We start from the raw sequence: 26136 nt of genomic DNA, 5'->3' as shown, positions 1-26136 counted from the left end.
GGTGCAAAAGGTTTGATCCTGGGCAGTGTCTTAACCCTTCTGTGCCTCCGTTTTCTCATTCATGAAATGGGACAATATTCACACTGAACCGGAAAGTGATAATAAGAGAATACAACTTCATACGCCTGGCATGTACCAGGTGCTCACAAATCACAGCTGTCATCACGGAGAGTCAACGGCGGAGGAAGCGAGAGGTGGGCACGGAATTCGCAGGTGCTCAGAACGCATTTCATTTCGTTGGACTAAAATGAAGCTTTGTTTTAAATGTCCCTGTCTCATTGTTTCCAGACTGTATGTCATCTCACCATGCAGCACATAGACCGTGCAATGCTGGTAAATATAACAGGCTCCCGCGGGGGGGGGGGGTGCTGATTTGTGGCGTGTGCCAGTCTCCATGGGGTGCATATTCCCACCGTGGCTGATTTCAAGCTCCCAGCCTGCCCTTACTGAACAGTCAGGAAGAGATGTCAGCGGCTCGTCACGTCATTTCCGTGGATTTCTGCTGTAAAGATACAACAGACGAGAGCGTAGATGATGGCAGTATGTAGTAAAGCCATCAGGAAATGATGAGTTTGGGATATTTATTACCTTTGTTCTTTTAAAGATTTTATTTATTCATTTGAGAGAGAGAGAGCAGGGGGAGGGGCAGAGGGAGAGGGAGAAGCAGACTCCCCTCTGAGTAGGGAGACCAATGCATGGATCCATCCCAGGACCCTCCTGGCTTGTGGTGAGGATCAAAGTGACGCCATAAAGATGAAAGTAGCCCTGCCCCTTCCTATCCATTTTTTTTTTTTTTAAGAACACAAATCAGATATTACTTCCTGCTTGAAACCCTCCCCAGGCTGCCTGCGGCCTAAAGAACAAACGCCAGGTTCCTAAGGATGCCTGAAGAAGCCCCTGGACGAGTGCATTTTTGCCCCTTCCACTTGGTGTCCTGGGTCTGCTCAGCTGCCCTAGGCCTGGTGACTCCCAGATCCCGGGGGTCCTCCTCTTCTTTCTGCAGCCCAGGGACCAGCACGCAGGCCCCACATCTGTCTACCTCCAGCCGCCTCCCACAGCCTCTTTCAGGCCGTCTTTCAGGATTCAATCTAAGTACAGCCCAGCATTAGCTGTGATGCCACGGAACACATCCCTGATGTGAGCCTCACTCTCCTGTGTGCAGAGGGTCCCGGGACACCTAACTCCTCGGGGTGGGCAGGAAGCCTGGCGAAGACACGCGCGAGGACTCGGGCCAGGCCCCGGCCCACTGGGGGGCGCGACCCTGCGGGTTCCGGCCCTGGGGCTGGGCTGCAGGGCGGCGGGCTAGGGAGGCCCTGCAAAGGGGCCGCGTCCGGGCTGTGGGGGGCAGGGCAGCGGGTGGGAGGGCTTCCCCGAGGTCGGTCCAGCCCCGCCGGCCCAGAGTGCCGCCAGTGGGACCTCCGGGACCTCAGCTCGGCGGGCCGCGCCTCCCGGCCTCCGCCGAGGCTTCCCCAGACCCGGCCACCACAGGCTCGCTCAGTCCATTGCCGTCCTGAATGCCCCGCGCGACTGTCCGGCGCGGTCTCGGGACCGGAGCCCCGTGTTGTGCAGGGCATGCGCGGGCCACCGGGCGCATGCCCGGTCCTCCGGAGGGGGGTGGTGGGGGGGCGGAAGCTCGGCGCGGGGACGCGGCCGGGCGCGCGCCGGGGCGGTGAAGCGCTCCTCAGCCGGTCGCCGCGCATGCGCGGCCCTCGCCTACGCAGCACGGCCAGAGGGCGCAAGCCCGCCGCTGCTGCTGCTGCTACTGCCGCCGCCGCCGCCGCCGCGACCGCCGCCGCCGCCGGGACCGCCGCCGCCGCCGCCGGGACCGCCGCCGCCGCCGCCGCCGGGAGCGCTGTGCGCCCGCGGCGTGAGGCGTTGGAGGGAGCGCCGCCCGTCGGTTCGCGGCGCCGCCTCGCAGTGGTCTGCCCTCGCCTCCCGGCGCCCCGCGCGGTACATGTGAGTGCGGGGAGGGGGCGGGGGCCGGGAAGCGGGCGGGTGGGCCGGCTCCTGGTGCTGGGGGTTGGCAGGGCCGCGGCCCGCGGGCGGAGGGCCGAGCGGGGCTAACCAGCCGGTCCGCGCCGCGGATGAGGCGGAGACGGACCCCTCCCGCGCGCCGCTTGGGAGGCCGAGGATGTGGGGAGGCCGGAGAAGTGGGGAGGACGAGGGAGGGGCCCGGGGAGGGCGGCACTCTGGGGAGGATCGGGGCGCGGGCGGGTCGGGAGATGTGGGACGGACTGGGGGTTTCCGGGAGGACGGGGATGTGGGGAGGCCGCCGGGGGGACAGGAGAGGCCAGGGAAGGGGGACGAGGGGGCGTGTTCTGGGAGAACGGCTATGGGTGGAGGACGGACTTGTGGGGAGGTCGGCGTGCTCCAGCAGGCCAGGGGACGAGGGGAGGCCGGGGGCTCGGGTAAACGGGGAGGTTTGGGGGACATGAGAAGGCCTGGGGGGGTTCGTGAAAGATGGGGAAGTTGGTGGATTCGGGGGTCTCGGAGAGACGGAGGGGCTGGAGGCCGGAGCGCACAGGGAGGCCGGGGGCTTGGGGAGGCCAGCCGGCCTCCTTGGGAGCTGGCCAATTGCCTCAAAGACAAAAGGGGGGAGAGAGAAAGGAGGAGGAAGAGGGAAATCCTTGGGGACCTGGAGGGGGGAGAAGAGCCCTGACCCGATATGGGGACTCACTGGCCCTGCGGCAGGGAAGGGCGAGCCTCGAACCCGGATCCGGGCCAGCTCTTTCCCCGCAGCTGGCGCTCAACTTGCTGTGGCCCTGTGGTTTTTGGGGCGAAAGCCCTGGAGACCTCGTTGATTCATTGTGCCTCCAAGTTTACCTCTTCCCAACCCAGCCCCTAGCTCTGCTTCTGGCTTAGGTGGAAGAAGGACTTGTTTCTTTCTCTCTCCTTTCCTTTCTTTTCTCAGGAGGAGGAGGAGGGGTGTGTGTTTGTGTGTGTGTGTGTGTGTGTGTGTGTGTGTGTTACTTGGTTTTATTTAATTGCAGGATTTAGCTTAATGCAGTAAGGGTAAAAAAATTTTTTTAGTCATTTCAACAGTGTCTCATTCTTGCATGGTTAGCCTGCAGCTGGGTTTTTGGCAGTGAGACTAAGATAATAGTAATGTAGTAATTATGGGAACTGGTTGAAATACATTCAAGCTGAAGGCGGTGTAAGGATTTGGGGATCTGTACATAAGACGACCAACGCTGGGATTCTTAGGTAGAATGTCAACATTTTCGTGGTTGGAAAAATAGGCCATTACTATTTGAAATGAAATACCAGAGCCTCACTCTTAATATTTTATTTGTAAAACTCATAATGGAAGCAGTCTTCTCTTGGAAATGTGTGAACTCTGGTCAGTTGTCTCATCTCTTGAAAACCTGAAAGGTGGATGAAGTGATGGAAAGATACATTGCAAATTAGCATTCACCTTATTTTTGTTGAGATCCAATGTAGGTGATTTTTTCATGCCATTGTGCTTTGGAGATAATTTTTAACATCCTGCAATATTTAAACACATGAAACTTCTGAAGAAAGTTTGCGTTCCGGTGTCTTTATGAGTACATTGTTTTCTCTTTGTGGCTGTCCTTGGAGGTGAAACACTGAATGAGCCTACCACTCGTGTCTTGAATACATTTGTGTGCTAAATGTTGTCGAAGCAGCAAGATCCCATGTTACACATTCTTTAAGTAATATCTTTCCGGTGATTATCATATACTCTGATTTAATAATGAAAACTGGGGAAAGATTGTTTAAAACCCATTGCTGTCTTTTAAAGGGTCCCACAATCAACCTAAGACTTGAGTATATACACTGAATAAAAGGACCTACGCATTGTTCAGAGGTTATGATGCATCAAGAAGCAAGTCCTTGGATAAATAAAGACATTGAATCCAGAACTTAGTGTTTAAGGTTTGGGGCCAAGAGTCCTGGGGCAGAGCCCTACAGGAGAGAGGACTTCAGCCTCTTTTCAGGCCGGCGGTCCGCTGAAGGTGAGTCGTGATTAGGAGTGAAGCTCCATGAGTGCGATGGGGTGGAAGTGTCCGGTGAAACCAGAAGTTAGGAGCCACAGTGCAGATCATTAGAACATTTCTCACTAACATCGTTTCTCTAGCACTCCATGCCCATTGTTGGAAATTAGAGAACTTGACATCCCAATTCTTAAAATTGGGTTCTTCAGCAAGTCACATAACTTTTCTCGCTGGGAAGTTTGAGAAATTGTCTAAATAACAATTGTATTGTTAAAGCTATCCCCTTAAAAAAATGCTGATTAGTTCCCGCAGGAAAAATTATAGTGTCTTCTGTGTACTGTATATGTTCTATCGTGTAGTAAAGAGTCATTTTGAACATGACTCTTCTTTTTTGGATGTTAGTTTTGAGTTGCTACTTCTCTATCTCTAAAGATTTTATGGAAACCTTTTTTCCTGTATTTTTAAGTGTCTTAATTTTGAGAAAATACTTGTCTCAAGGGTAACACAGGAAAGATGAGAGTCAAAGTCTTAATATGTAAGTCTTTAACTTTTGAAAGTAAACATTTTCAGTTTAGACAGTTTTCGGCTAAAATCTTGTTTTAAATTTCAATATAATTAAAAATTCTATCGTTTGTGAAATGAGGGGTTTTTTTTGGCTTGTAAACCAGTAAAGTTTAGTTTCTGTAGTAGTTTATTTTGTCTTAAAGCTCGAGCTTAAGAACTTATTTCGTTACTGTATGTCCTTACTAAAATCCCTTAAATAATTAGCAAAATATTGCTGTGGGGGTCTTTGGGAATTTTTACTGATGCCTATAGAAATTATTTAAAATGCAAATTCTAAAAACTTGGGCAAAGTAAATGACCTTATTTGAGTGAATAGTAGTAAATTCCAGGAAGTTTGTGAGTGCAGTAAGCATTCAAATCTGAAGTCGCATCTCTGTCCTTAGAAGGATCCTCGGTGGAAGAGGATGAGCGCGGTTCCAGCTCCTGTTTGGGTGTACCTGTGTTTCAGTGCCTCAGCCAGCTGCCTTAAGTAGTTGTTTTTTTATGTCTCTTCTGAAAACCATGTTTCGTAGTGGATTATTTAAACCGTTGATGGCTTTTTCTCTCTGCTAATATTTGTGCAAGGTTTTTTTTTTTTCTCTCTTCCATTTCATGACTACCAAAAGGCAACCTAGTGTAGGAGAAATGAAATTGCTGTCTACCACTTTGTGGCATTAATTTCTAGGAATGGTGCCAAATCTTACCATTCAGAACTACATAAATGTGTTTCTGATTATAAAGTGCCAGAAGAACCCCCTCTCTTCCTGTCTGTAACAGTTGTATTGTTTTTTTTTGCTAGGCTCTATCATGGAAATAAAATTCAGATAGGCATATGTAATTCAAGTTTCAGGATAGGTGAGATTTTTAGCAAATGCCGTTAATTATGGTCTGATTTGCATAAACACTAATGAAGTGGTTTTTAGAGGAAAGTATGAAATAGATGTTTTTGGCTGGGTGGCACTATTGCCACTTTTTAGCAGTTGAAAGCCTCCGAGAAGGGAACAAGTAGCATCGTCACAGAGTTTACTTATTTGTCAGGACATGAAGGTCTTTCCTTGCAAGCTTTGTATTGAACGAAACAAATTCTGCCTAGATCTTATTGATATACATTGGCATTTACTGTAAACTCATTTTTCAGAACAAGAAAAATGACCAAAGTCATACATGTGAATGTTATCCACTGATAGGGGAGGAGATGTAATGTTACTGCTACGTGTGGGGTATTGTGTGTTGTTGGTAGGTGTCACTACCTTTTTACCGATGAATTAAATCTGGGAGATGACACGTGCCAGACCTGAGGTGATTGCTTTCATGCTTTTTCTCCTTTATTCCTCCTGAGAAGCATTGATTGTGCTATTGCTATCCTCATTTTTGCAGAGGAGACACTGGAAGTTTGGAGTTTGAGGAGCTTGCCGTGGGCCTCTTGGCCCACAAGGGGTAGGTCCTTGTTGGCTGGGCCTGCTGAACTCTCTGTGCAGCTTCTAGGACCAGACAGGACTAGAGCAGCAGTAGTCTCACAGATCTGAACCCAGCCTTCCGAAGGGGGAGTGAGTAGCATGCAGGTGTAAGTACCGTGTCTGGGAGAGTTGAAATAATTATATTTTCTGTTTGAATCTGACGCTTTCATATCATGAAGCTGTGATCTGGCCAACATGGTGTAGGTAAACATTTTAATGAACATACCAAAATTGTTTAATTATTTTAAGTTAATTTAAAATCAGTTAAATACAAATATATAATGCATAGTGCAGTGATTGACGCTTCTTATTTGTTCAAGGTTGTGCTTTAGTAACCTCTACATTGTTACAGAGTGTTTTCATTGGTGACTTTTTTTGGGGGGGGTGTCAGTGTTTATGATTATAGTTTTGTGGGAAGCAAGGTGTAATGTGAGGGAAAAGTAAATTGTAAATTTCTCATGCAGTTTTCATCCCCTTGTAGTAAATCCTAGAATTTATAATCTCTAACACATTGCTGCTCTATAAATGTTTCTGAAGTGAAGGTGCTCATTCTCACCGATTTAGAATTTTCCATAGTGCTTTTAAGACTCGACGTACTCTGTCCTCCTTTATTTAGGGCCAGTGGACCAAAACCAAGGCTCAGAAGAACCTAAAAAGTTGTATCTATGGGCTGTCTGTGCCTAGGATCTCCTTTCTGCCTCCATTTTCTATCTTGAAAGTCCTGCCATCTGGTGCTTTGGATTGTGCTGTGAATGGTAGGTGCTTGTTGGGTGTACTTGGGACCAAAGCACCATGTGTTTGTCTTTGATGGACTGAAGAAAGAGCTGAAGTGGTTTTATACATTCCATATTTGTAGTGCATTGTGTGTCTTTTTATAGAATTTAAGCAACACGAGGGCAGAAACTTTGTTTTACACACTATGGCATCCCCAGTGTCTGACACAGTATTTATTGAATGAAAGAACCCAGACTCATTCGTTGTTGGAGAACTGTTCCTGCGTCAGTCAGCAGTCCACTGTTTTTTGTTTGCCTTGGTAAAGAACCTTACTTACAAACCAGGTAGGACTTGATACCAGGGAGAACTTGGATTATCTGTTTCTATCTTTGTCTGCTTTATTTTAGATTACAAATATCATGAAACTTGAGCTGCGGGAAAAAGGCATTTCTCTGTCCCTTTATGGTTTTCAAATGTTTTTTTCTAGAAATTAATTTTGTAGGAATTGGTCATGTGTTCGTTAGGACTCATTCTATATTCTGAAGACCTAGGAAGTTGGGATTTATAAAAGATCCTTGATGACTGGTCTAGAAGCTCTAATGTATCTTTTACTAATCAGTTGGATTCATCATGTACTTTACAAGGGTTTTACATTATGCCCTGAAACCATTTTTAAAAATGCATCTTCCCAGGGGCGCCTGGGTGGCTCAGTTGTGAAGCATCTGCCTTCGGCTCAGGGCATGATCCCAAGGTCCTGGGATCGAGCCCCACATCGGGCTCCCTGCTCCGCTGGCAGCCTGCTTCTTCCTCTCCCACTTCCCCTGCTTGTGTTACCTCTCTCGCTGGCTGTCTCTCTCTGTCAAATAAATAAATAAAATCTTAAAAAAAAATCCATCTTCCTAACACTGTAATGCCAGTTCCATGACACACCGGCCTTCCGATGATCTGCTTAGAGAGTCTTTTACGTTGTTGTTCAGAGTAAACGTTTTGAGCAACAGGTCACTTACCTTCACTCAGGCAAGAAAAGTCAGTATTTGGGTAAAAAAAAGAGTTTGTTCTTCCTCAGCAAGTTCCCCTTGGTCTTGCTTATTGCGAAGGGAAACACGTGCGTGCGCACACCACAGTAAACCAGTAAACTGGTTGTTTGCAGTGGTTCTCAAAGTACAACTGCATCACCATCACTTGGCCGGGTTAGAAATGCCTGTGCTCGTGCCCCACCTCTGACCTCCTGAATCAGACTCGGGGGGTGGGGCCCGCAGTCTGTTTGAACATGCTGTCCAGGAGCTTTTGTTGCATGCTAGTGTCTGTCAACTACTACTTGAGAGTGTTTTAAGAGAAATGCAAGTCGTAGCAGGCAAAAAATCAGTCGTAAATGGCAGAGGCATGTGTTTGGCTTCTGACCACTTAGATTTGCTAGTGAGATTGCCTTCACTTCAGGACTCTTTTTCAGTATGTTTTTCAGGTTTTCTAGAGTCTTGGGAAGACCTCACAACTAATTTTGTTTAGGGATTTTGAATGTTTTATGCTGAGGTCATTAAATTCTTTTGAATCTTGGTTTGGATTTTAAATAAATGATTTTGCATTGAAATAGCAATTTGTATGGCCCCTGGACTTGTGGTTTTTGGCAGATAGCAGGAAAGTGTGTATATGTGGGTGCTCAAGGCACGTGTTCCCTGGTGGTTTTGTTTCGGTGTTGAAAGATTGGCTTGCTTATACTAGAGTCAGGATGATTTCCAAGTCTTGGGGTGACTACTAAAACAGTATTGTGTGAATTGATTCTATGCCTAGCATTAAAGTCATACCTAAATTTAATATGTATTGTTTTGCCTTTGTCCTTTAGTTTTTCCCTAAGATCAGAGCTAGATAAAAGTTAGTGTTCAAAGATGGAATTGGTGATATGCTTACTTTCTACTATGTCTTATGCAGAGTTGGACGCACCTGAAGGCAAATAGAATATTGTGAGCTCAGGGACAGGGACTCTGTATTATCCTGTACGGATCTGTGGGTCCTTCACAGCTTCCTCCTCCTCCTATAGTGGGTTGGCCCTCAGTCATTGGTTTAATGATTGAAGAAGAGTCTGTGCTCCTGCTGAGGGGGCCTTGTGACCTTGAAGTACATGAAGTTGTTACTAAGGTAGAGAAGAGAATTAGGGACAGACGGGTGGACTTAGGTTACCATCATGTGGACGCGAAGTACAAAGGATGTTTCCACGTCCTCTTCTGGCCCCCATCAGACTGAGTCAGTGGTGCAGCCCTGTGATGGAGAAAATAAAAGGAATGAGCTGGTGGGAAAAAGTGATCTGAAACAGTTTCTTTCTCCTTACATTGGTCAAGTGAAGTTAAAGTTCTAGTTTATAGTCAGTTATAGACTGTGAGCCCACTAAATGTACATCAGAGCGCCTGGCCTGGAGCACCTCTCAGTGAGGGAGTCTCCTGTTGCTCCCCGCTGTGCTGGGAGGCTCCAGCCGCCCCCCAGTCTTCTCTCTAATGACTGCTTCAGCCCTGCTCTGGTCTTGTGTCAGTCGCCCCGCCCCGCCCCTTCTGGTGGTTTCTGCTGTGTTGCTGCCTTGTGGTTTTAAATAGCCTTTTCCTGGTTACAATGAGGTTGCACATCTTTTTATACATTTACTGGCCATTCGGATTCACTGTTTTTCGAAGTGCCCATATTTTTCTATTAGGTTATTTTTAAATTGATTTGTAGACTATATATATTCAGAACACACATTCTTTGTTGGTTATGTATTTTGCTGCTGTCTCTTCCCACTTTGTCATATGCAGTTTCACTGACTCAGTGGTTTTTTTGTGGTTTTTTTTTTTTTATGAATAGAAGTTCTTAAGTTTAATTAGTGCCATTTGTCAGTCTTTTCCTTTGTAAGCTTTTTGTGTCTTTCCCTGCCCTGAGGTCATGAACTAGTTCCTCATTTATTCTCTAAATGCTTTTATACTTTTGCTTTTAACCTTTAACTTTGTAATTCTCTCAGAATTGGTTTTGGTGCATAATCTGAAGAAGGAATCCAGCTTCATTAACCTGTGGACAGGCTAGTTGTCTGAACACCGTTCATTGAAAAGAGCATCTTTCCCCCAGCGCTCTGCAGTGCCCCTTTTCTTGGAAATGAAAGGTCCGTGTATATGTGCATGTGTTTTGGGCTTTCTTGAATTCCACTGGTACTGCCCAGTTTAAGTTGCTTCAATTATTTTAATTTTATAACAGGTCTTATTGTGGAACTCTTCCCACTTGGTTCCTTTTTAAGCATACCTTGGCCCTCCTTGACCCTTTGCAGATCTGTATCTGTTTTAGAATCCCTTGCTGACTTGCAAGGAATTTCTTCCTGCTGTTGCTTGGGATGACGTCGAACGTGATCAGTGTGTGGAGAGTCGTTTCTTGGTTTGAGTTATTACAAATAAAGCCTTTGAATAATTTTGCTCAAGTCTTCATGTGACCATCGGCTTTTGTTTTTCCTGGAAATGGTTGGGTCTAGCACTGTAATGGCTGGATCCTGTGGTAGGCCTATGTTGGCTTTTTGAGAAAGCGTCAAACTCTGTCCTGGAATGGCTGAACCATTTCACATTCCTCCCAGCTTTGTGTGAGAGTTCCAGTCACGCTGGATTGTTGGGGCAACATTTGGTATGGTTAGTCTTTTAGCTTTTCAGCCATTCCAATAGGTGTGTAATGGTTTTTCTTTGTGGTTTTGCCACCTGTGTATCTTTTGGTGTTCAAATCTTTTGCCTATTAAATTTTTTTTCTTATTGGTGGGTTCTTTATATATTCTGGATACAAGTCTTTGTCAGATGTGTGCTGTGCTTTTCTCTCATGCTATGGTTTGTTTTTGCATTCTCTCTCTCTTTTTTAAAGATTTTATTTATTTATTTGAGGTAGGGAGAGAGAGCGGGATGGGGGGAGGGGCCAAGGGAGAGGGAGCAGCGGACTCCCCGCTGAGCAGGGAGCCTGCTGCCTGCTGGACTCAATCCCAGCACCCTGAGATCATGACCTGAGCCCAAGGCAGACACTTAACTGACTGAGTCTCCCAGGTACCCCTGGACTGTGCTTTTTCAGTGTCGTAGTTAAGAAGTTGTTGCCTAATCCTAGGTCACAAAGGTTTTCTCCTTTATTTCCCTCCATCCCCCTCTAGAAAAGTTTCAGGTTTACATTTAGGTCTGTGATTCATTTTTATTTATGGTGTAGAATATTATTTGTAGGATTCTTAACTTAGTTCTGATTATTTGTAGGAGTCTATTGAGGCATAGAATGAAGATATAGCTCCTTCTGAGAGCTTTTTTTTTTTTTTTTTCTTTTTTGCTTCAACCAGTTTAAAGCAGGTTTAAGGCTTGAGGTATTTTGGACCGCCCAGTGCTGTGATTTTACTGGAGAGGTGATTCACCTCTGGTTTCTTTTATCTTGAGCTCTGTAGCCTTTAGGGCCCTGCTTCTGGAGGGAGTGTTTTTGGTTGAACACCCTAAGGGACCCAGCTTTTGATTCTTACTCCTCTTTCCCTGCATGGTTGTAAAAATGAAAGTTGAAAATTTTCAGAATTGGCAAATGACTGCAGGGCAGAGGTGGTTTCTGTGCTTGTTCATCTCTTTGGGTTCCTGATTTCACTTTAATTTTGGCCTGTTCTTTCCTTATTGTCTTGTCAGTTTCTGGTTGATTTTAAGATTTTAAAGTATTCTGTCCATCTTTTTTAGTCTTTTTCAGGGGAATGATTGGGCCAGATAACATAGCCTGTAGTTAAGGATACAGGGAAAATTGTGTTTTATTTCACTGCAGTGTTTGGAGTCTAGACTTGGATCTGTGTCTCCTGTAGTCGTTGCTAGCCATGTGTGGCTATTTAAATTAAAATTAAATAAAATGAAAAGTTCTGTTTGACAGTCACACTAGCCCCAGTTTGGGTGCTCAGTATGCAGGTGTGGCTAGTGGCTACCACCTCGGACAGTGCAGAGATGGGACATTTTCATCGTCATGGAGCGTTCTCTTACACAGTGCTGGCCGGACTCTTGACTTTTTCCAAAGTCCGCCTAGAGCAGGAACAGCTAGACAGAGGATTGAGCCTCTTTGACAGGCGTATCATGGAGCCTGTCTCTAAGGTGGTGTGGGTTCTCAGACCGGTATAGGTGGGATCATGGGAGGCTGTGGTGCACTGAGTAGAAAACCACTAAGTACTGATATTTAATTTACAAATACCTGCCTAGTGCTTCCTTAGGGTGTCTGTTTCTTTCTTTTTTCTTTAATTTACAAAAAGTAGCAGTAATTTAAAAATTATCAAAATTAAATAGCGAGTCAAAAATTAAATTTTACCCTTAGCTAAAGTCTCAGGTATTAATAATCAAAGATGTCTAGGTATCATAGTTTGTGTAGAGACGCAGGTCTTTTTAGTAGAAAGAGCATCTTAACTAGGAAACAGGAGGTTGAGGTACAAATACTGGTGCGTTGCCTTTAGTCACGTGACTTCTGATACTGTCTATATAAACTCTAGTATCTGTGATCTTTGAAGCTCTGCGTGCAGTTACTATGTGGGATGGTGTACACATGTAAAGTGCCAGGACAGTTGACCCCTGAACAGTGCGGGCCGCCGGACCCTTCCCCATAGTTGAGAATCGGCAGTTAGCACATATTTTGTATGTGTATCATATACTGTATTATAAAAAGGTAAGTTAGAGAAAAGAGGATGTTGAGAAAATTATGAGTGTATACGTGGACCCAGTTGTTCAGGTGTCAACAGTATTAAATACCTGTCTTGTGCCTGGTGTAGTGTCAGCCCCCGGGGGCACAGACAGGAGGGGAGTGAGGCAGTCAGCGTGCAGTATGATGCCTACAGTGATAGTGCCAGAGCAGAGTGCTCTGAGGACCTGGAGGGCATGTCCCCGTCACGGTCACCCTCAGAGGTCAGCAAACTTTCTCTGTTAAAGGTCAGATAGTAAACATTTCAGGCTTTGTAGGCCACATAGGGCCTGTCACATAGCTGCCTTTTTTTTTTTTTTAAACAACCTTTAAAAGGGTAAAAACCTTGATTAGCCCAGAACCATACAGAAACTGGCTGTGGACCAGATACCGTGACCTCTTCAGGTCTGGCTGTCTGCAGGGATCTGTAGAAAGAGAGTGGAAGGTGGGAAGCAGGCAGGGCCTCGTGGAGGACATGCCCGCTCTAAAGGTGCAGAGGCGGGAGAGGCTGGGGTCTGTGAGACTGGATGTTTTTACTAGTGTTCAGGAGTACAGAAAGGGTTGGGTCGAGAAGGAGGTAGGGTTGATACTATTGACAAGATCAGAGCAGCGTGTGGTTGATTCTGACGGGAGCAGATTCCTATGACAAGCGGGTGGTTAACTAGTACAAGGGTCGGTCAAGGAGGTGTTGCAGTCATGCGCTTCAGAAGGGAGAGGAGCCAGCCTTTGTCATTAAGGGAATGGCTGCCCGGTGTCTGTCGCCCAGCTAGTAAAGTGATGGGCAAAGTTCAGATGGTCCAATCTAACAGCCTGTGTCCTTTTAATTCTACAATTACGTTGTACACACAAGTGAAGAAGGCCTTAATTAAGGGCGTGACTGAGGAACTGGAGAGAGGGTGATTTGAAGCCTGTTTCTCAGCCAGTCTCCAGGCTCTGACCTGGGAAATGAAGAGCCAGGGCTGAGAGAGGGGTTGTCCAGAGCAATTCCAGGATGGCTCCCAGATTTCTCCCTTGGTGAAAAGTCCATGAAGATCTTTTTGTTTTTAAGTGCTTACTGATCAGACTGTTTGTTGCTTAAGGAGGAAATGCTCTCTCCTAGGTCCATGAACCCCAGAAACGGTACGCAGAATTGTGGTTATGCACATGAGCTGTTTTCCTGGGGTAGGATGCTTGGGCTTTCATCCCATTATCAAAAGTGAGCCCAGCCCAAGGCGGGGGCACTCCTTGTTATTGGACTGTGGATGTCTGACACTCTGCCCGGGTGTGAGGCTGTAAGGGAAAGCTAAGCATCCAAATCACAGGACTGTTACTTTAAGTGTCATATATCCCAGACCGCTACATAAAACACAGGCACATGAAGCTGTCACCTGAGCCCAACTGTACCAACCGAGGTCTACCAGCCAGCAGTGCAGATGTCTCCCCTGGCCTCCGAGAGACAAAACAAGGCCCGGTTTTTGTACATAGAAGGCCAGCCAGGAGAGTTTGGGACTCTCGTTGGCATGGATGTTTCAACATGCTGTTGTACATGAGATGAAGCTAAAGTTTATAAACTATTAGGAATATCTTAACAGTCCCATGGCTATGAGAGATGGACCAGTGTCACTTTTAGTTGGCTGTGTTCGTTCCAAAAAGGAGTGTAGTTTTTCTGTCCACTCAGAAGTGCGTTGATAGTTAATAGTTGTAAGACAGTACCTAACTCGTCCTGTTACAGTTAGCTCTTCCGTGAACAGATGCAGGAGGAACTGGGCAGCTGGTGGTTTATGTTCGCACCAGGCAGATGAATGTGGTGTCCTGGAGTCTAAACTGGATTGGTTCGTGTTTGACATTAGCGTTATATGTAATTTAGGAATTACAGACTCTGGATTATAGCAGTCCGTGCAGAGATTTGCTGTTTTTGGTGATATATGGCTGCCCTATAGAAGTTGAGGCTTAGAGGGGAGCGTTTGGAAATGGGTTTATGTCTGAGAAAGTTTCCCTTTTCCTGTTGACAGGACTGTGACCTCCATTAAGGGCCAAGTGTCATGAATGGCAAAGATCTAAGAAATGATGGAATTCAGTGATGGTGTAGACGTTAGAAGTGAAAAACCCTAGGCTGTTTAAAATATCACCCTTAAGATTTCAGGCTGGGGATAATTGTGATTCCAGTGTAGGTAAAAAGTTTGGCGTCTCCTTGGCTGTGTCATGGCAAAAAAAAGCTTTGCTTTTTGCTTTGGGAAAAATACATTATTTGTGTCCTAAGGAATTGACTTGATAAAAGAGGTAGCAGGAGTAACTTAGTTTAAATGCAAGTTGTCTACATATGAATTAATTTTTGTCGGGTGACGGTTGATGATTTGGTTGGTGAAGAGTTGATGTTTGATTTTCGTCTTTGAGTCTGCCCTTTCAACTATTTCATTGGAAATTCTAAACTTTTCCACTGGGTGTTTGCCTCCTTTATTTTTATTGTTTTAGGTAGTCTAGGGTTTTAGAGGTTGATCTAAATTTAGGGATCAGCTGGTCCGGGGCTCCCACTGTAGAGAGGAAGAAATAACAGGGTAAGGCTCCTTGGGTAAATGGCTCCTTGATACTGACAGAGGAGAACTCTCAAGATTCTCTCAGCTGTCTTGACCTTTAGCTCACGGGTGATCTTTTTAGTAGATGAGAAGGGTATGAAGACAGCTTCTAAAACTCAGGTTTCCTATTAACTGTCAGGAGATTGAAAAAAATGGATGTAATTGAAAAATGGGTGAGAAATGGACACCATTGAATCCGTTGTTCACACTGTATCCAAGTAACTTGTGGTTTGCATTCAGTCATTTATTTCTACATTGTCTTGGATATTTGAGGAATGACAAAACAAATCTCACACGTGTATATAGTCTAAGTTTTAGAAGACTAATAATGCCAGTTGTTCTCACTTCTCTACCAGATTCAGAGCATTGTCCTGAGTCACTCTTGACTCTTGAGCATCTTGTCCTGATGGGGAGTCATTAAAAAGAAGACAGTCCTGGGGTGCCTAGCTGGCCCAGTGGGTGGAGCATGTGGTTCTTAATCTTGGGGTTGTGAGTTTGAGCCCCACGTTGTGTGTAGAGATTATATAAGTGAGTAAGTAAGTAAGTAAAAAAAAAAAAAAAAAAAAAAAAGACGGTCACTGCCTCAGGAAGCTTTTGGGTACGTCAGTGGTCCTGAAAGTAGTGTATGTAAGAATCACCAAGGAGAGTATATGAGAGATGCAGGCAGGGGGGCCTGGTGCCTTAGTCAGTTAAGCGTCCTACTCTTGTTTTGGGCTTAGGTCATGATCTCAGGGTCATAAGATCCAGCCCTGTGTCAGGCTCTGTGCTCAGTGTGGAGTCTCCTTTCCTGCCCCACCGCCTCGTGATCTGGCTTTTTCTTTCTCAAAAAAAAAATTTTTTTTAATGCAAATGCCTGGTATTATCCCACAGAGATGTTGGATGATCATTGCTCATGTGGAAGCCTGTCACCTGCATTTTATTTTTTATTTTATTTTATTTTATTTGTTTTTTAAAGATTTTATTTATTTATTCGACAGAGACAGAGACAGCCAGCGAGAGAGGGAACACAAGCAGGGGGAGTGGGAGAGGAAGTAGCAGACTCCCAGCGGAGGAGCCTGATGTGGGGCTTGATCCCATCATGCCGGGATCACGCCCTGAGCAGAAGGCAGACGCTTAACCGCTGTGCCACCCAGGCGCCCCTGTCACCTGCATTTTAAACTAGCATCTCCTCGTGCTGAAAGAACACTGCTGTAGTGTTGCTGTAAGGACGTTGTAAATCATCAGGACCTAGAGTTTGGGAGGCCCCCAAGACTACCTGCAGGTTCCGTGGTTCACTAGAAGGACTTAGAGAACTGCGAGAAGCCATTATCCTCATGGTTATGGTTTATTACAGGGCAAGGATGCGGACAGAAGTCAGTGAAGGAAAGGCACACCGGGCAAAGTCCAGGGAAGACCAAGCATGAGCTTCTAGTTGTCCTCTCGCAGTGCAGGTGTGCTGACTTCTCCCAGCACCGATGCTGCCAACCAGGGAAGCTCACCTGAGCCTTGGTGTCCAGGATATGTATTGGGGGTTGTCCCATAGGCACTGCCTACATGGCTGAGTTTAGTCTCCAGTCCCTCTGGAGATCAAACTGGTGTCGTGTGTGGCGCAAGGCTCCACCAGAAATCAAATTGTTAGCATGGACTGTCTGGTGTGGCCGAAGGCCCCCAGCTAAACAAAGACCGCCTTATCAGGCAGGGGATTCCAAAGGCTCAGAGGTGACTTCCCAGGAGCTGGGCAATGGCCAAATCTTCCCTGGGGCAAGCTTAATCCTTTCCTGCATACAGCCTAGAAAGTAAATTGTTATTCCTGTCATTACTAGGGAGTTCAAGAAATTACTGCTTTTGGGGCGCCTGGGTAGCGCAGTCCTTAAGCGTCTGCCTCCGGCTCAGGGTGTGATCCCGGCGTTCCGGGATCGAGTCCCACATCGGGGTCCTCCGCTGGGAGCCTGCTTCTTCCTCTCCCACTCACCTGCTGTGTTCTCTCTGTCACATAAATAAATAAAATCTTCCAAAAAAAAAAGAAAAGAAATTACTGCTTGTAGGTAGAAGATACATTGCAACCACATGTAGTGTAATTTGCCACAAAACTAAAATACCAGAATTTCTGCACCCAAGTGAAGACGTCTCCAGAAGTGTGTCATACTTGACACCTGTCGTAATGTTTTCATCAAGAATTTGAGTAAAGAACAGGAGTTAATGCTGGGAGACCGTTCATTTTTAGAATCAGGATTTGAAAATACTTCGACAGGTTGTAATGAAGTGCTAAAATCAACAAGGTAAAATTTATAAGGAATAAAGGTAAAATGACAGACTTAAGTTAAAAAGAAAAAAACAGCTGAGAAGTTAAAGATATGTGGTATGTGCCTTAGCTGTACCTGGGTTCAGAAGATCTGGGGAAGATGACTGAAACGGATCGGCAGGCTTCTTTGTGAAGGGGCAGATGGTAGATATTTTAGGTTTTGCAGACTAAGAGGCAAAATGAAGGATATTATGTAAGTACTTACATAACAGGAGAGAACACTAATATCTATAAAATTTTTATTGACAGAATTTCAAATAATAGTTGAGTATGTATATATATTTTAATACAGGTCTAATAAGAATGGAATTTTTTTTCGGGGGAGGGTTGGATAACATGTTTTGTAATTGGAGCTCACAGGTAGTGTTCCGTATCATCACAACCAATGACAAATGTTCAGTCTCGGGGCTGATCTGCACGGAAGGTTACAGATGTCATCTCTGACAGTGTCTGCATACTCGTAGGTGCTCTTGCACACTGATACCAGTTCGGGAGCATATCATTTCAGTTTAGTGTATTCATCGTTTGGCAGACATCGATAGAATTCCACTAGATTCTTTTTGATGTTTGCCTTTCCGCACGTCATTACAGCGCAGATTCCTCTCTCCGATGGATGGTCTGATGGAAGTGCCTCAGTTGCTCGGTGAAGTGGGTTTGAGATACGTGAATTTTCATTGTACTTGCATTGAGGTTTGAGAAATGCCGCTGGAACTGTAGTTTGAGCTCAAAACACATCTGCTACACGTTTGTGTGGGGACATAAATCCACTTCTCTCTTTAACTTTTAATTTTTTTCATTTTTAATTAGACGCTATGCCCAGCGTGGGGCATGAACTCCACCCTGAGGTCAGGAGTTGCACGCTCCTCCGAGTGAGTCAGCAGGCGCTGCTCTAACTTGTGGCGGCGGGGGAACCGTGTGGCCGCGTCGGACGTTGCTTGTGAGTAAGATGCTTGCAGCCACTGAAATGCCTTCACTGCCCGAAGTCCCTCATATGAGCGCTGCTGTGCCTTGTCAATTTAGGCTGAGCTCATGAAGAAATGTTAACATGTAGGAGCAAAAGCTAATTTCCGAAGCAATTCAGTGTTTGGTAATAGTGATGAGTAAAGGGGGGGGGTCTTTTTCAAGTAGATTTCAGTCTTGGCTCTGCGGTTGAAAAGTCACAACAGAGCCTTGCACAAACCATTGAACTGCAGTGTGGTAGGACAAGTCAGGCTATTTCATGAGGTTGCCGTTGGTGCTACTGGCTCAGTAACACATGATGGGTTCGAATACTTTCCACAAAGTTCCTGCTCATGAATGATAGACTGAATAACCATAGTTTAAATGCTTTAAGCAACTTATATTTTCATCATTGTATATTTTCCAGCTAACCCTTTTTCTGCTCTGCAGATATTTTTACTGTCATCAGTTATAATGTGTCTTAGCAGATTCTACTCCAGGTTGTATTAAATCAGGGTTTTCTTAATATCTTTAAAAGTGTTCTCACCAGCAGTTCCACACTGACTGCCCTCAGAGGCCCCTTCTTCAGTCCCATTGACCCCTTGAACAAACAGCCTAGCAGTGTGGGGAACACCTGTTGGCTCAGTCCTTCGCCTCGTTCCTTCACTGACTCTCTGTTGTCATCCATGTAAGATGAGGGACCATTTAGGGTTTGGAGCAGAGAAGCGATGCCGTCTGATCTAGGCTTGGAATCGGTCTGCCGTGGTGAGCGTGTGTGCTAGGGTGGCAGGGCTGGGAGCGGGGAGGCCTGTTCCGGAGTGCTGTAGTCATTTCGGTGAGGGATGGTGGCTCCGGTCACGATGGTGTTGGTGAGCATGATGGCGAGGGGACAGCGTCTGGGCCTCTTTTGTGGGAAGAACCAACATTACTTGCTGACAAGACCGGATGGGGAATGTGGGAGGAAGACAGGCGGCAGGGGTGACGTCCGTTGTTTCTCGCCTCAGCAGCTGGAAGGCGGACGTTGTCGTGAACGGAGAAGGCTGTGTGTAGGAAGGTTTGTGGAGGGGGCGGGCCAGTCAGCACCTGGGCTTGGAGGTGTCGGACGTTTCACTGAGTTCTCTTCGGTGATGCTCCACTTCCCCAAGGGGCCTACAAGCAGGCCCGGCAGAGAGTACACCTGCCAGGGTTTGGTCAGGAAAACCCGGGCCATTCTCGACAATTAGTCGTACGGGGAATTAGAATCCATCCCTACCTCTGGGAGGGCTGGCAGAGTTGAAGAGAATGATGTTTCTCTTCATTTTGCCCACGTTGCCTCTTATTAGCGTTCACTGCCCGCCGCCCTGAGCTGTAGCGGGAAGGGGTTTTGGGAGAAGTAGCTCTGCCGTCTCGGTGATGCGCAGGAGCAGGCCGCGGTGGGGCTGCGGTGCAGAGTGAACAGCGGTCAGTCCAGCGCAAGGCCAGGCAGTCGGGCTGAGCCGGAGGGACAAGTTTTAGCTTTGTTAGCATAGAAGCAGCATTTGAATGAGCTTGCCTGGGAGGTAAGCATAGCTGAGAGGAGAAAGGACAGAGCCCTGGGCGACTCTGGAAGGAGGGAGCCCTCGGTGGGGTAAGAAGAAAATCACGAGAACATGAGTGGGAGATCAGCTCTTGTCAGTTGTCGAAAGGACGAGCCCTGGGCTCTAATGATTGGATTGAGCAGTGCAGAGGTCGTCGGTAGTCTTAGAGGGAGAAGTTCGTGGAGTGGTGGGGGCCAGAGCCAGTGGGTTTAAGAGAGAAAAGGAAAAGAAGAATTTGCGATATCGAGTATGTTGTGTGTATGCTTGTTTGTGGAATTATTTGTACAGTAGTTGTTTTAAAGTCCCTCTGGGCTGATTGTCATATTTGTTTCCTTCTTGATATTGGCTTGTGTTGATTTTCTCCTCCCACGGGAATTGACGCTTTTCTGGTTCTTCCTATGCTGAATAAGTTTGGGGTGTGCCCTCCCCATTTAGGATATCGTGCAAGGAGACTTTCCATTGTATTGAAATCTGCTGATTTTGGTCGTGGTTTAAATCCAGTCTTGCTTCCTAATCCCCCTGCTCCAGTTTACTTTTCAGAGTGGTCAGAGAGCTTCTGCAGTTACTCTTTCCAGCCTTCCTAGTTGCTCTTTCTAGGAGAGGCAGGAGGGAATGTGCTTCGTCTTCCTTACCTAGATCTGGGACCCTTCGCTTTGCAAACTGCTTCCATTTGTCCAGGTAGTGATCTCCAGTTCCACCGAGGCCAGTGATGCCCGCACGACTGTGTCTCTTGATCACTTACCACTCCCAGGCCTTGCAGGAGATTTCCTGCTAAGTACTGCACGCATTTGGTTCATGGGTCCTTCCTTTGGTGCCTCTCTCAGGTAGACAGAATGACCCTTAGGTATACCTTAGTAGCCCATTCGTTCATATGTGTACAATTGAAGTGTTGTCTTGTCTTGAATATGTTAACTGTGCCTATTAATTAATTTGAGTAGAATAGTGTTTCTTTCGTATTTTTAATGAGCCTTTGCGCAGTGGAATTTTCTATGGATATTATTTACAGTGTAGAACAGAATGGTGGTTAAGAGGATGGGTGTTGGATAGGTCTTGCTTTGAACCTCAGATTCGATTCTTATTCCCTGCATGTTGACCAGGTTCCTTAAACTCTAAATCTGTTTTCTTATCTGTTAAGTGGAGATTATCATAACTCTTTGACAAATGTGACAGAACATAGTTCTTAGTACATGGCTAGTTAGGGAAGAATCAGCCTGAGGTTCAGCAAATACAGTTCCCAGTGATGTAGTTATTTCTGTTGTGGGGATTTAAAAGCTAATCTTATTCCCTGATGAGTTTGACCAGCGTATCTAAGAAGTGCAAGCAGTTGGTATTCACCGTGTACTCTGCATGTAGAACGGGCGATTTATTGTTGTTGTTGTTGTTCCTAATACCGGTTTTTCAGCAATTAGTAATATTGCCTCTTCATTTCCCTAATGTATTCACATCATCAGCAGCTTACTACCGGTTGGACCGCAGACCCTGTACCATGCGCTGGCACACAGATGAATGGGATGCGGTGACCTATGACCTATGAGCTGCTCCACTGTCTAGTATTAGAATGTGTTTGACTAGAAAATTATTTTGAAGCGTAAAGAAGCTTTTGTTTGCCCAGATAACTTTCATAATCATGTTTGCATTCTTTATACATTTTTGGTTTTTCAGAAAGTTTCTTCTGACCTGTGTTCTTCAGAGTACAGGTTACTACGGCTTGCCTGAGTGCAGAAACCTTTGGTACACTGAGCTTAGAGGAAGGGACACCTGTGTGAAGTGGTTATATATTTTGGATGTTAGAGACCTTCACAGATAATTTAAATGGTTAGAATGTTGTGCATTGAGAAACAGTGGTTTTGGGCTTTATTTGGCAGTTAGCATCAAGCGGACCATTTCTTGCCAGGGGCTCAGCCTGCATGGTTAATTCAAGCCAGATATCTTCTAATATGGCAGGGTGTCATGTTGACTGTTACTCAGCTTCAGAAAGAATCTTTCTGTCATGTTTGCTTTGGAAAGCCCAAATCATGTCCATTGTTTTAGCAGTAATAATATCTGGGTAACTTGGGAAGCCAGAATAGCATCATGATTCTAAGGTAAGCTGGTGTTTGAATGCCTGATCTCTCTCTCCCTTGTCTGCTGTGTGACCTTGGAAAATGTCTTAAGTTTTTTTGGACTTTGTTTTCTCACATGCAAAATGGAACAAGAGTAGTAATCAGTTAGGGCTGTGAGGATTCCAGAGCTGGTGCTTGTAAAGCACTTGGGAGAGATTGCTATGACACCACACCCTCCGCAGATGGCAGGTTGTCACTGTTGTCCGGGTGAGTGAGAGGTGGGTGTCAGGGACTGTCCAGGTTGGACTGTGCACTGAAACGAGACGATTAGAAGCAAAGTGATCGTGTGGAGTATGTTACCTGTTCAGGAAGCATAGATTCAGAGTGTGTTGTGACTGGTGGGAAATTCTCATTTGCATGTTAGGGGGAAGAGAGTTCAGAGTAGCCTGAGGACCCCGTGTACGTATAAATGTCCCCACTTATGCCAGAAACGTAGAGAGTGTCCATCTTACAAATACCTTCAAGGAGCTGGCAATTTATTTCATTGTATAATGAGCCAAGTTTAATTTTTCTTTGTCTGGAGCAAAAGAATTTAAGCATTTTATTATAGGATTGGGGAAATACCTAGTTTTCTGCCCTAGTTGAACTAGTTCAAATTGTTATGCTTGTATTTTAGTAGTCCCATGCTGGACGTGGCCCTAAGCTGCCTGCAGTTCAAATGGCAGACATCCAGCAGGTCCAGTGTTGATAAATGCGGTGTTGCTATCTGCTTGAATTCTCCTTAAAATAGAAACTAGAGTGAGGAGCAATTATAAGGCCCTCAAAGCCAGTGTATACGCTCATTTATTCATCATTAGGTCATTCACGCATCAAGTGCATGTGTTCTGATCGTGTGTTTTAGGTGTTCGGTCCAGTGCGCGCTGTTGGTTATAGAGTGGCGAACAGAAACCAGACGTGGGGAGTAACTGGGCTGTCTTGTGTTTGCGGTTAGTAAGGAGAATAAAGCCAGTTCCAGCGGACTCGCAAGATTTCCCTGAAGGACATTTTCAGGTTTATACTCCTAACAGACAAGAGGCAATAAACGAACAAACAAACAACGACAGTAGAAAAAGAGGGCTTTTAAAGAGCAAATGGTACTCACCTGCTGCAGGCACTGGGGCTTTTTGACCTTCACTTTGGTTTTATTTAATAGTGCTTTAAATATTTGTCTGGGATGGCGGTGCTGAGGCTGCGGAACTTAGGCTGTCGTTGTCCCCAGAATCTTGCTGTTTGGGTGGAGGAAGACACTGACAGGCCCGATTTAACATCCGCTCTAGTTTGTTGCACGGGAAGCTCCACCACCGCAGAGTCCTGCGTCTCTCTCGTCTATTGCCTTGTGTCCTGGGGCCTGGGGCCGTGCATGGCATTTGTCAGCCACTCCACAGATACTGGTGTCATGTGAAGGCGTGCTGAGGGGGACAGGAGAGAGGTGTCTCACCTGGGGGAAGGGCAAGGCTCCCACCGCACATGCGTCCAGGTCAGCCCGGGGAAGAAGGTCCAGGTGGAGGAGGTGTCGAGGAGGGCACAGGTTGTTCTGTACACCGAAAATGGCTTAATGTTGCTGCTTTGTAGGATTCACGGGAGATAGCATGACAGTCAGACTGGGCTTGATCATTCAGGGGCCGACAGGTCATATCAAGGAGTTGGGATTTCCTCTTCTTCAAAAGGAGTAATTCTAAAGTACTAGAAACCAGGTGTCCTGATACCCAAGCCGGCACTCTTTTCATATTACACAATGCGTACAATGTCAAGCAAGTGTCATCAGGTCTTGGGTTCCATATCCGTTAGTGATAGCCGGACTATTAAAGTTCTGTAAGCCCCTGGTGAACTTTTCATCTTTTGGGGAGAGTGAGGATATAGGAGAAATATTTGTTTTCTCAGGTGTGAAAAAAAGTTGAAACTCTTTAAAGGCAAGCAAGGTCCATATGTCTTTGAATTCTAGTTCTCCGGAAGGATAGCAGGTATGTGTAGTAGATACTCAGTACCCGAATAAATGCAAAAAAATACAAAAACCCTTTGCTTTTGTGTATACTCTTGTAGCAGGCGTTGTACTGGACTCTGCAGGGTGATAACTGGATGAGAAATGATCCTCTCCAAAAGGTCTTTACAGCCGAGGAGGGGAGACAGAGAAGTCAGTCAGTGATGATGGTACAGTGGGTAAGTCCTGTGATAGAGGTGCGCCCAGGGCATTATGACAGGTACTCATCTTTCTTCAGTCCCCCACATTCTTTTTTTTTTTTTTTTTTAAAGATTTTATTTATTTATTCGACAGAGATAGAGACAGCCAGCGAGAGAGGGAACACAAGCAGGGGGAGTGGGAGAGGAAGAAGCAGGCTCCCAGCAGAGGAGCCTGATGTGGGGCTCGATCCCATAATGCCGGGATCACGCCCTGAGCTGAAGGCAGACACTTAACCACTGTGCCACCCAGGTGCCCCATCAGTCCCCCACATTCTTAACCCTTTTTATACCTATTGTAATTTACCCCCTACCCCAGACCTATTTTCCCCATACCTTCCAGTAGCCTCTTAGTAATTTTTCTTCATGGTCATACAGACTCATCTCTTCTTCACATTTGATTTCTGGCAGACAGTTTCCTGGAGATCTCCGTTCTCTTCTTTTCTGAGCTGCTTGCTCCTTCGGTCTTTTATTGTGTTGTCCCTGGATGTTCCTTTGTTCTCATCGTTTGGCTTTTGTCCAGAGTTGGATTTTATGTTTGTGGCAACTCTTGTCTTTGTCTTTCTTCACTGACTTCTTCCTTTTGGTGGCGTTAATTACTTTAAAAAGATAGTACAGTGTTTTTGGACAAGTTGAAGACAGCCTTCAGCATTCCCTCCTCTTGAGCAACACTGCTCCGGCTTGGACTTGTTTCCCTCTCTCCTGGTGCACAGCCACCATTCTGGAATCTCCCTTCATCGTCGTCCTGGGGATTCCCTTATCCCTTCTAATGGAAGCTCACGCCTTGCTCATTTTTTGTTGATGCTCGTGTTTTGGTGGAAGACTTCCTCCAGGGGCTTTCTGACATAGGATGCTTAGGAGGCAAACCTTTTGGGACCATGCATGATTGAAACTTGATTGATGGTTTCGCTGGGTATAGAGTTCTGTATTGGAATTCATTTTTGTTCATAAATTCAAAGATTGCTCCATTGCCTTCTTGTTTTCATGTTACTGTTTTAGAATTCAGAAGCTATTCTCATTTTTCCTTCGTATGTAACTTTTCCCCCCTCCCATCTTTAGAAGCTTGTAGGAGTTTTACAATTTGTCCAAGTCTTTTGGAATATCGTGATGGTGTACCTTGTGTGGGTCGGTTTTCATCCACTGTGCTGCATATTCAGCGGGTCCCTTCATTCTGGTAACTGGGAGTTTTCAGTTCTGGGAATACTCTTTGGCATTACTGTGCTGAGGTTTTCTCTCTTGCTTTTCCTTATTTTGTTTTTCTGGAAGTCTTATTATCCGGAACTTGGCTGTCCTGGGCAAAGGTTGTAATTATCTTAATACCTTTTTCTTCTTTTTCTTCTTCCTTCCTTTGCTCCTCCTTTTCTGCCTTTTTTTTGGGGGGGGGGTGCTTTTTTATTCTCTGTTCAGGGAGAACAGAGAGAAACTTTTCTTTAGTTTATTATTTCTGATTTCAGAAATGTTCTTTAGATTTCCAAGAGCTCTTTTTCTATTTTTCTAGAAGAACATCCTGTTTTTCTTTCTTGATTGCAGTGTTGTCTTACCTCTATATTATTGATAGTTTGTATAGTCTCTGTTTCTTTTAGGTTGTTTCCTTCCTTCTCCTGTCTGACGTGGTGGGGCCCTTTGACTTTTACATCAGGGTATTCTGGGTGGGCCATGTGTTGGGGGTCCCCAGGGTTAGTATCTTTATATCTGTCTTTTGGAGCTGATCAGATTCCCCAGAAATATTCTCCAGTCCCTTTCCGGCACAATTCTGACTTCAGAATCTGGAAGCCAGCGGTGTGCGTGTGTGGTCTGTTGTAGGAGAGCTGGAGAATTCACTGTTCACTGTATATACGGTCATTAAGTCCAGGTCTGTTCAGTGCAGCTGGGCAGGGTGACTTCAGTCCATAGATGCCTCTACTTTTCTGGGGAATGCCCCCTCCCATCTTCTTTCAGAGTGAGGGGGCGTCACGTTGTGCCTGGTGTTGAGGTTCTGGTTTCAGCTTCCATGGCCTTCCCCGGCTCCTCTGTATTTGGGGCTATGCCTTCTTTACCTCCGTTCTGTCTACACTGCTGCTGCCACTTCTGGTCTTCTAGGACACTGCTGTGCAAGTGGAAGTGGTTCCCGTGTGTTCCACTGCTGAATTGGGACCTGGCTTTCTTGGGCCTGCTGACTCATTTACTTCAGTCTGTTATAGTTTCTGTCTCCTCCAGGTTTCTTCTTTTTACTTTTTTGTTTGGGTCT

The 26136-nt window shown here is 45.8% G+C and overlaps 1 protein-coding gene and 1 long non-coding RNA gene across 3 annotated transcripts in view; both read left to right on the top strand.

Annotated features, from left to right (window-relative positions):
* Positions 1-464: 464 nt before the first annotated feature.
* The window catches only part of LOC148106744 (uncharacterized), a 100924-nt gene continuing 75252 nt past the window's right edge, over positions 465-26136 (top strand). The window contains exons 1-2 of the mRNA XM_087860549.1: positions 465-540; positions 1431-1956. Of these exons, the coding sequence (XP_087716675.1) occupies positions 465-540; positions 1431-1956 (602 nt within the window). The remainder of the gene's footprint in view (positions 541-1430; positions 1957-26136) is intronic.
* LOC148106745 (uncharacterized) lies at positions 1963-25268 on the top strand. Of its 2 annotated transcripts, XR_015723562.1 has the most exons (3): positions 2476-3977; positions 17966-18095; positions 23775-25268. It is a non-coding gene; the product is annotated as an uncharacterized LOC148106745 (long non-coding RNA). The 2 variants fall into 2 exon arrangements; XR_015723563.1 differs by lacking the exons at positions 17966-18095; positions 23775-25268 and adding an exon at positions 5877-15521 and having other exon boundaries at positions 1963-3977.

This window comes from Ursus americanus, unplaced genomic scaffold (genome assembly GCF_024610735.1).
Source record: "Ursus americanus isolate L20-20 unplaced genomic scaffold, mUrsAme1.1.p SCAF_68, whole genome shotgun sequence".
Classification (NCBI taxonomy): domain Eukaryota; kingdom Metazoa; phylum Chordata; class Mammalia; order Carnivora; family Ursidae; genus Ursus; species Ursus americanus.
This window is presented reverse-complemented; position numbering and strand designations above follow the sequence as displayed.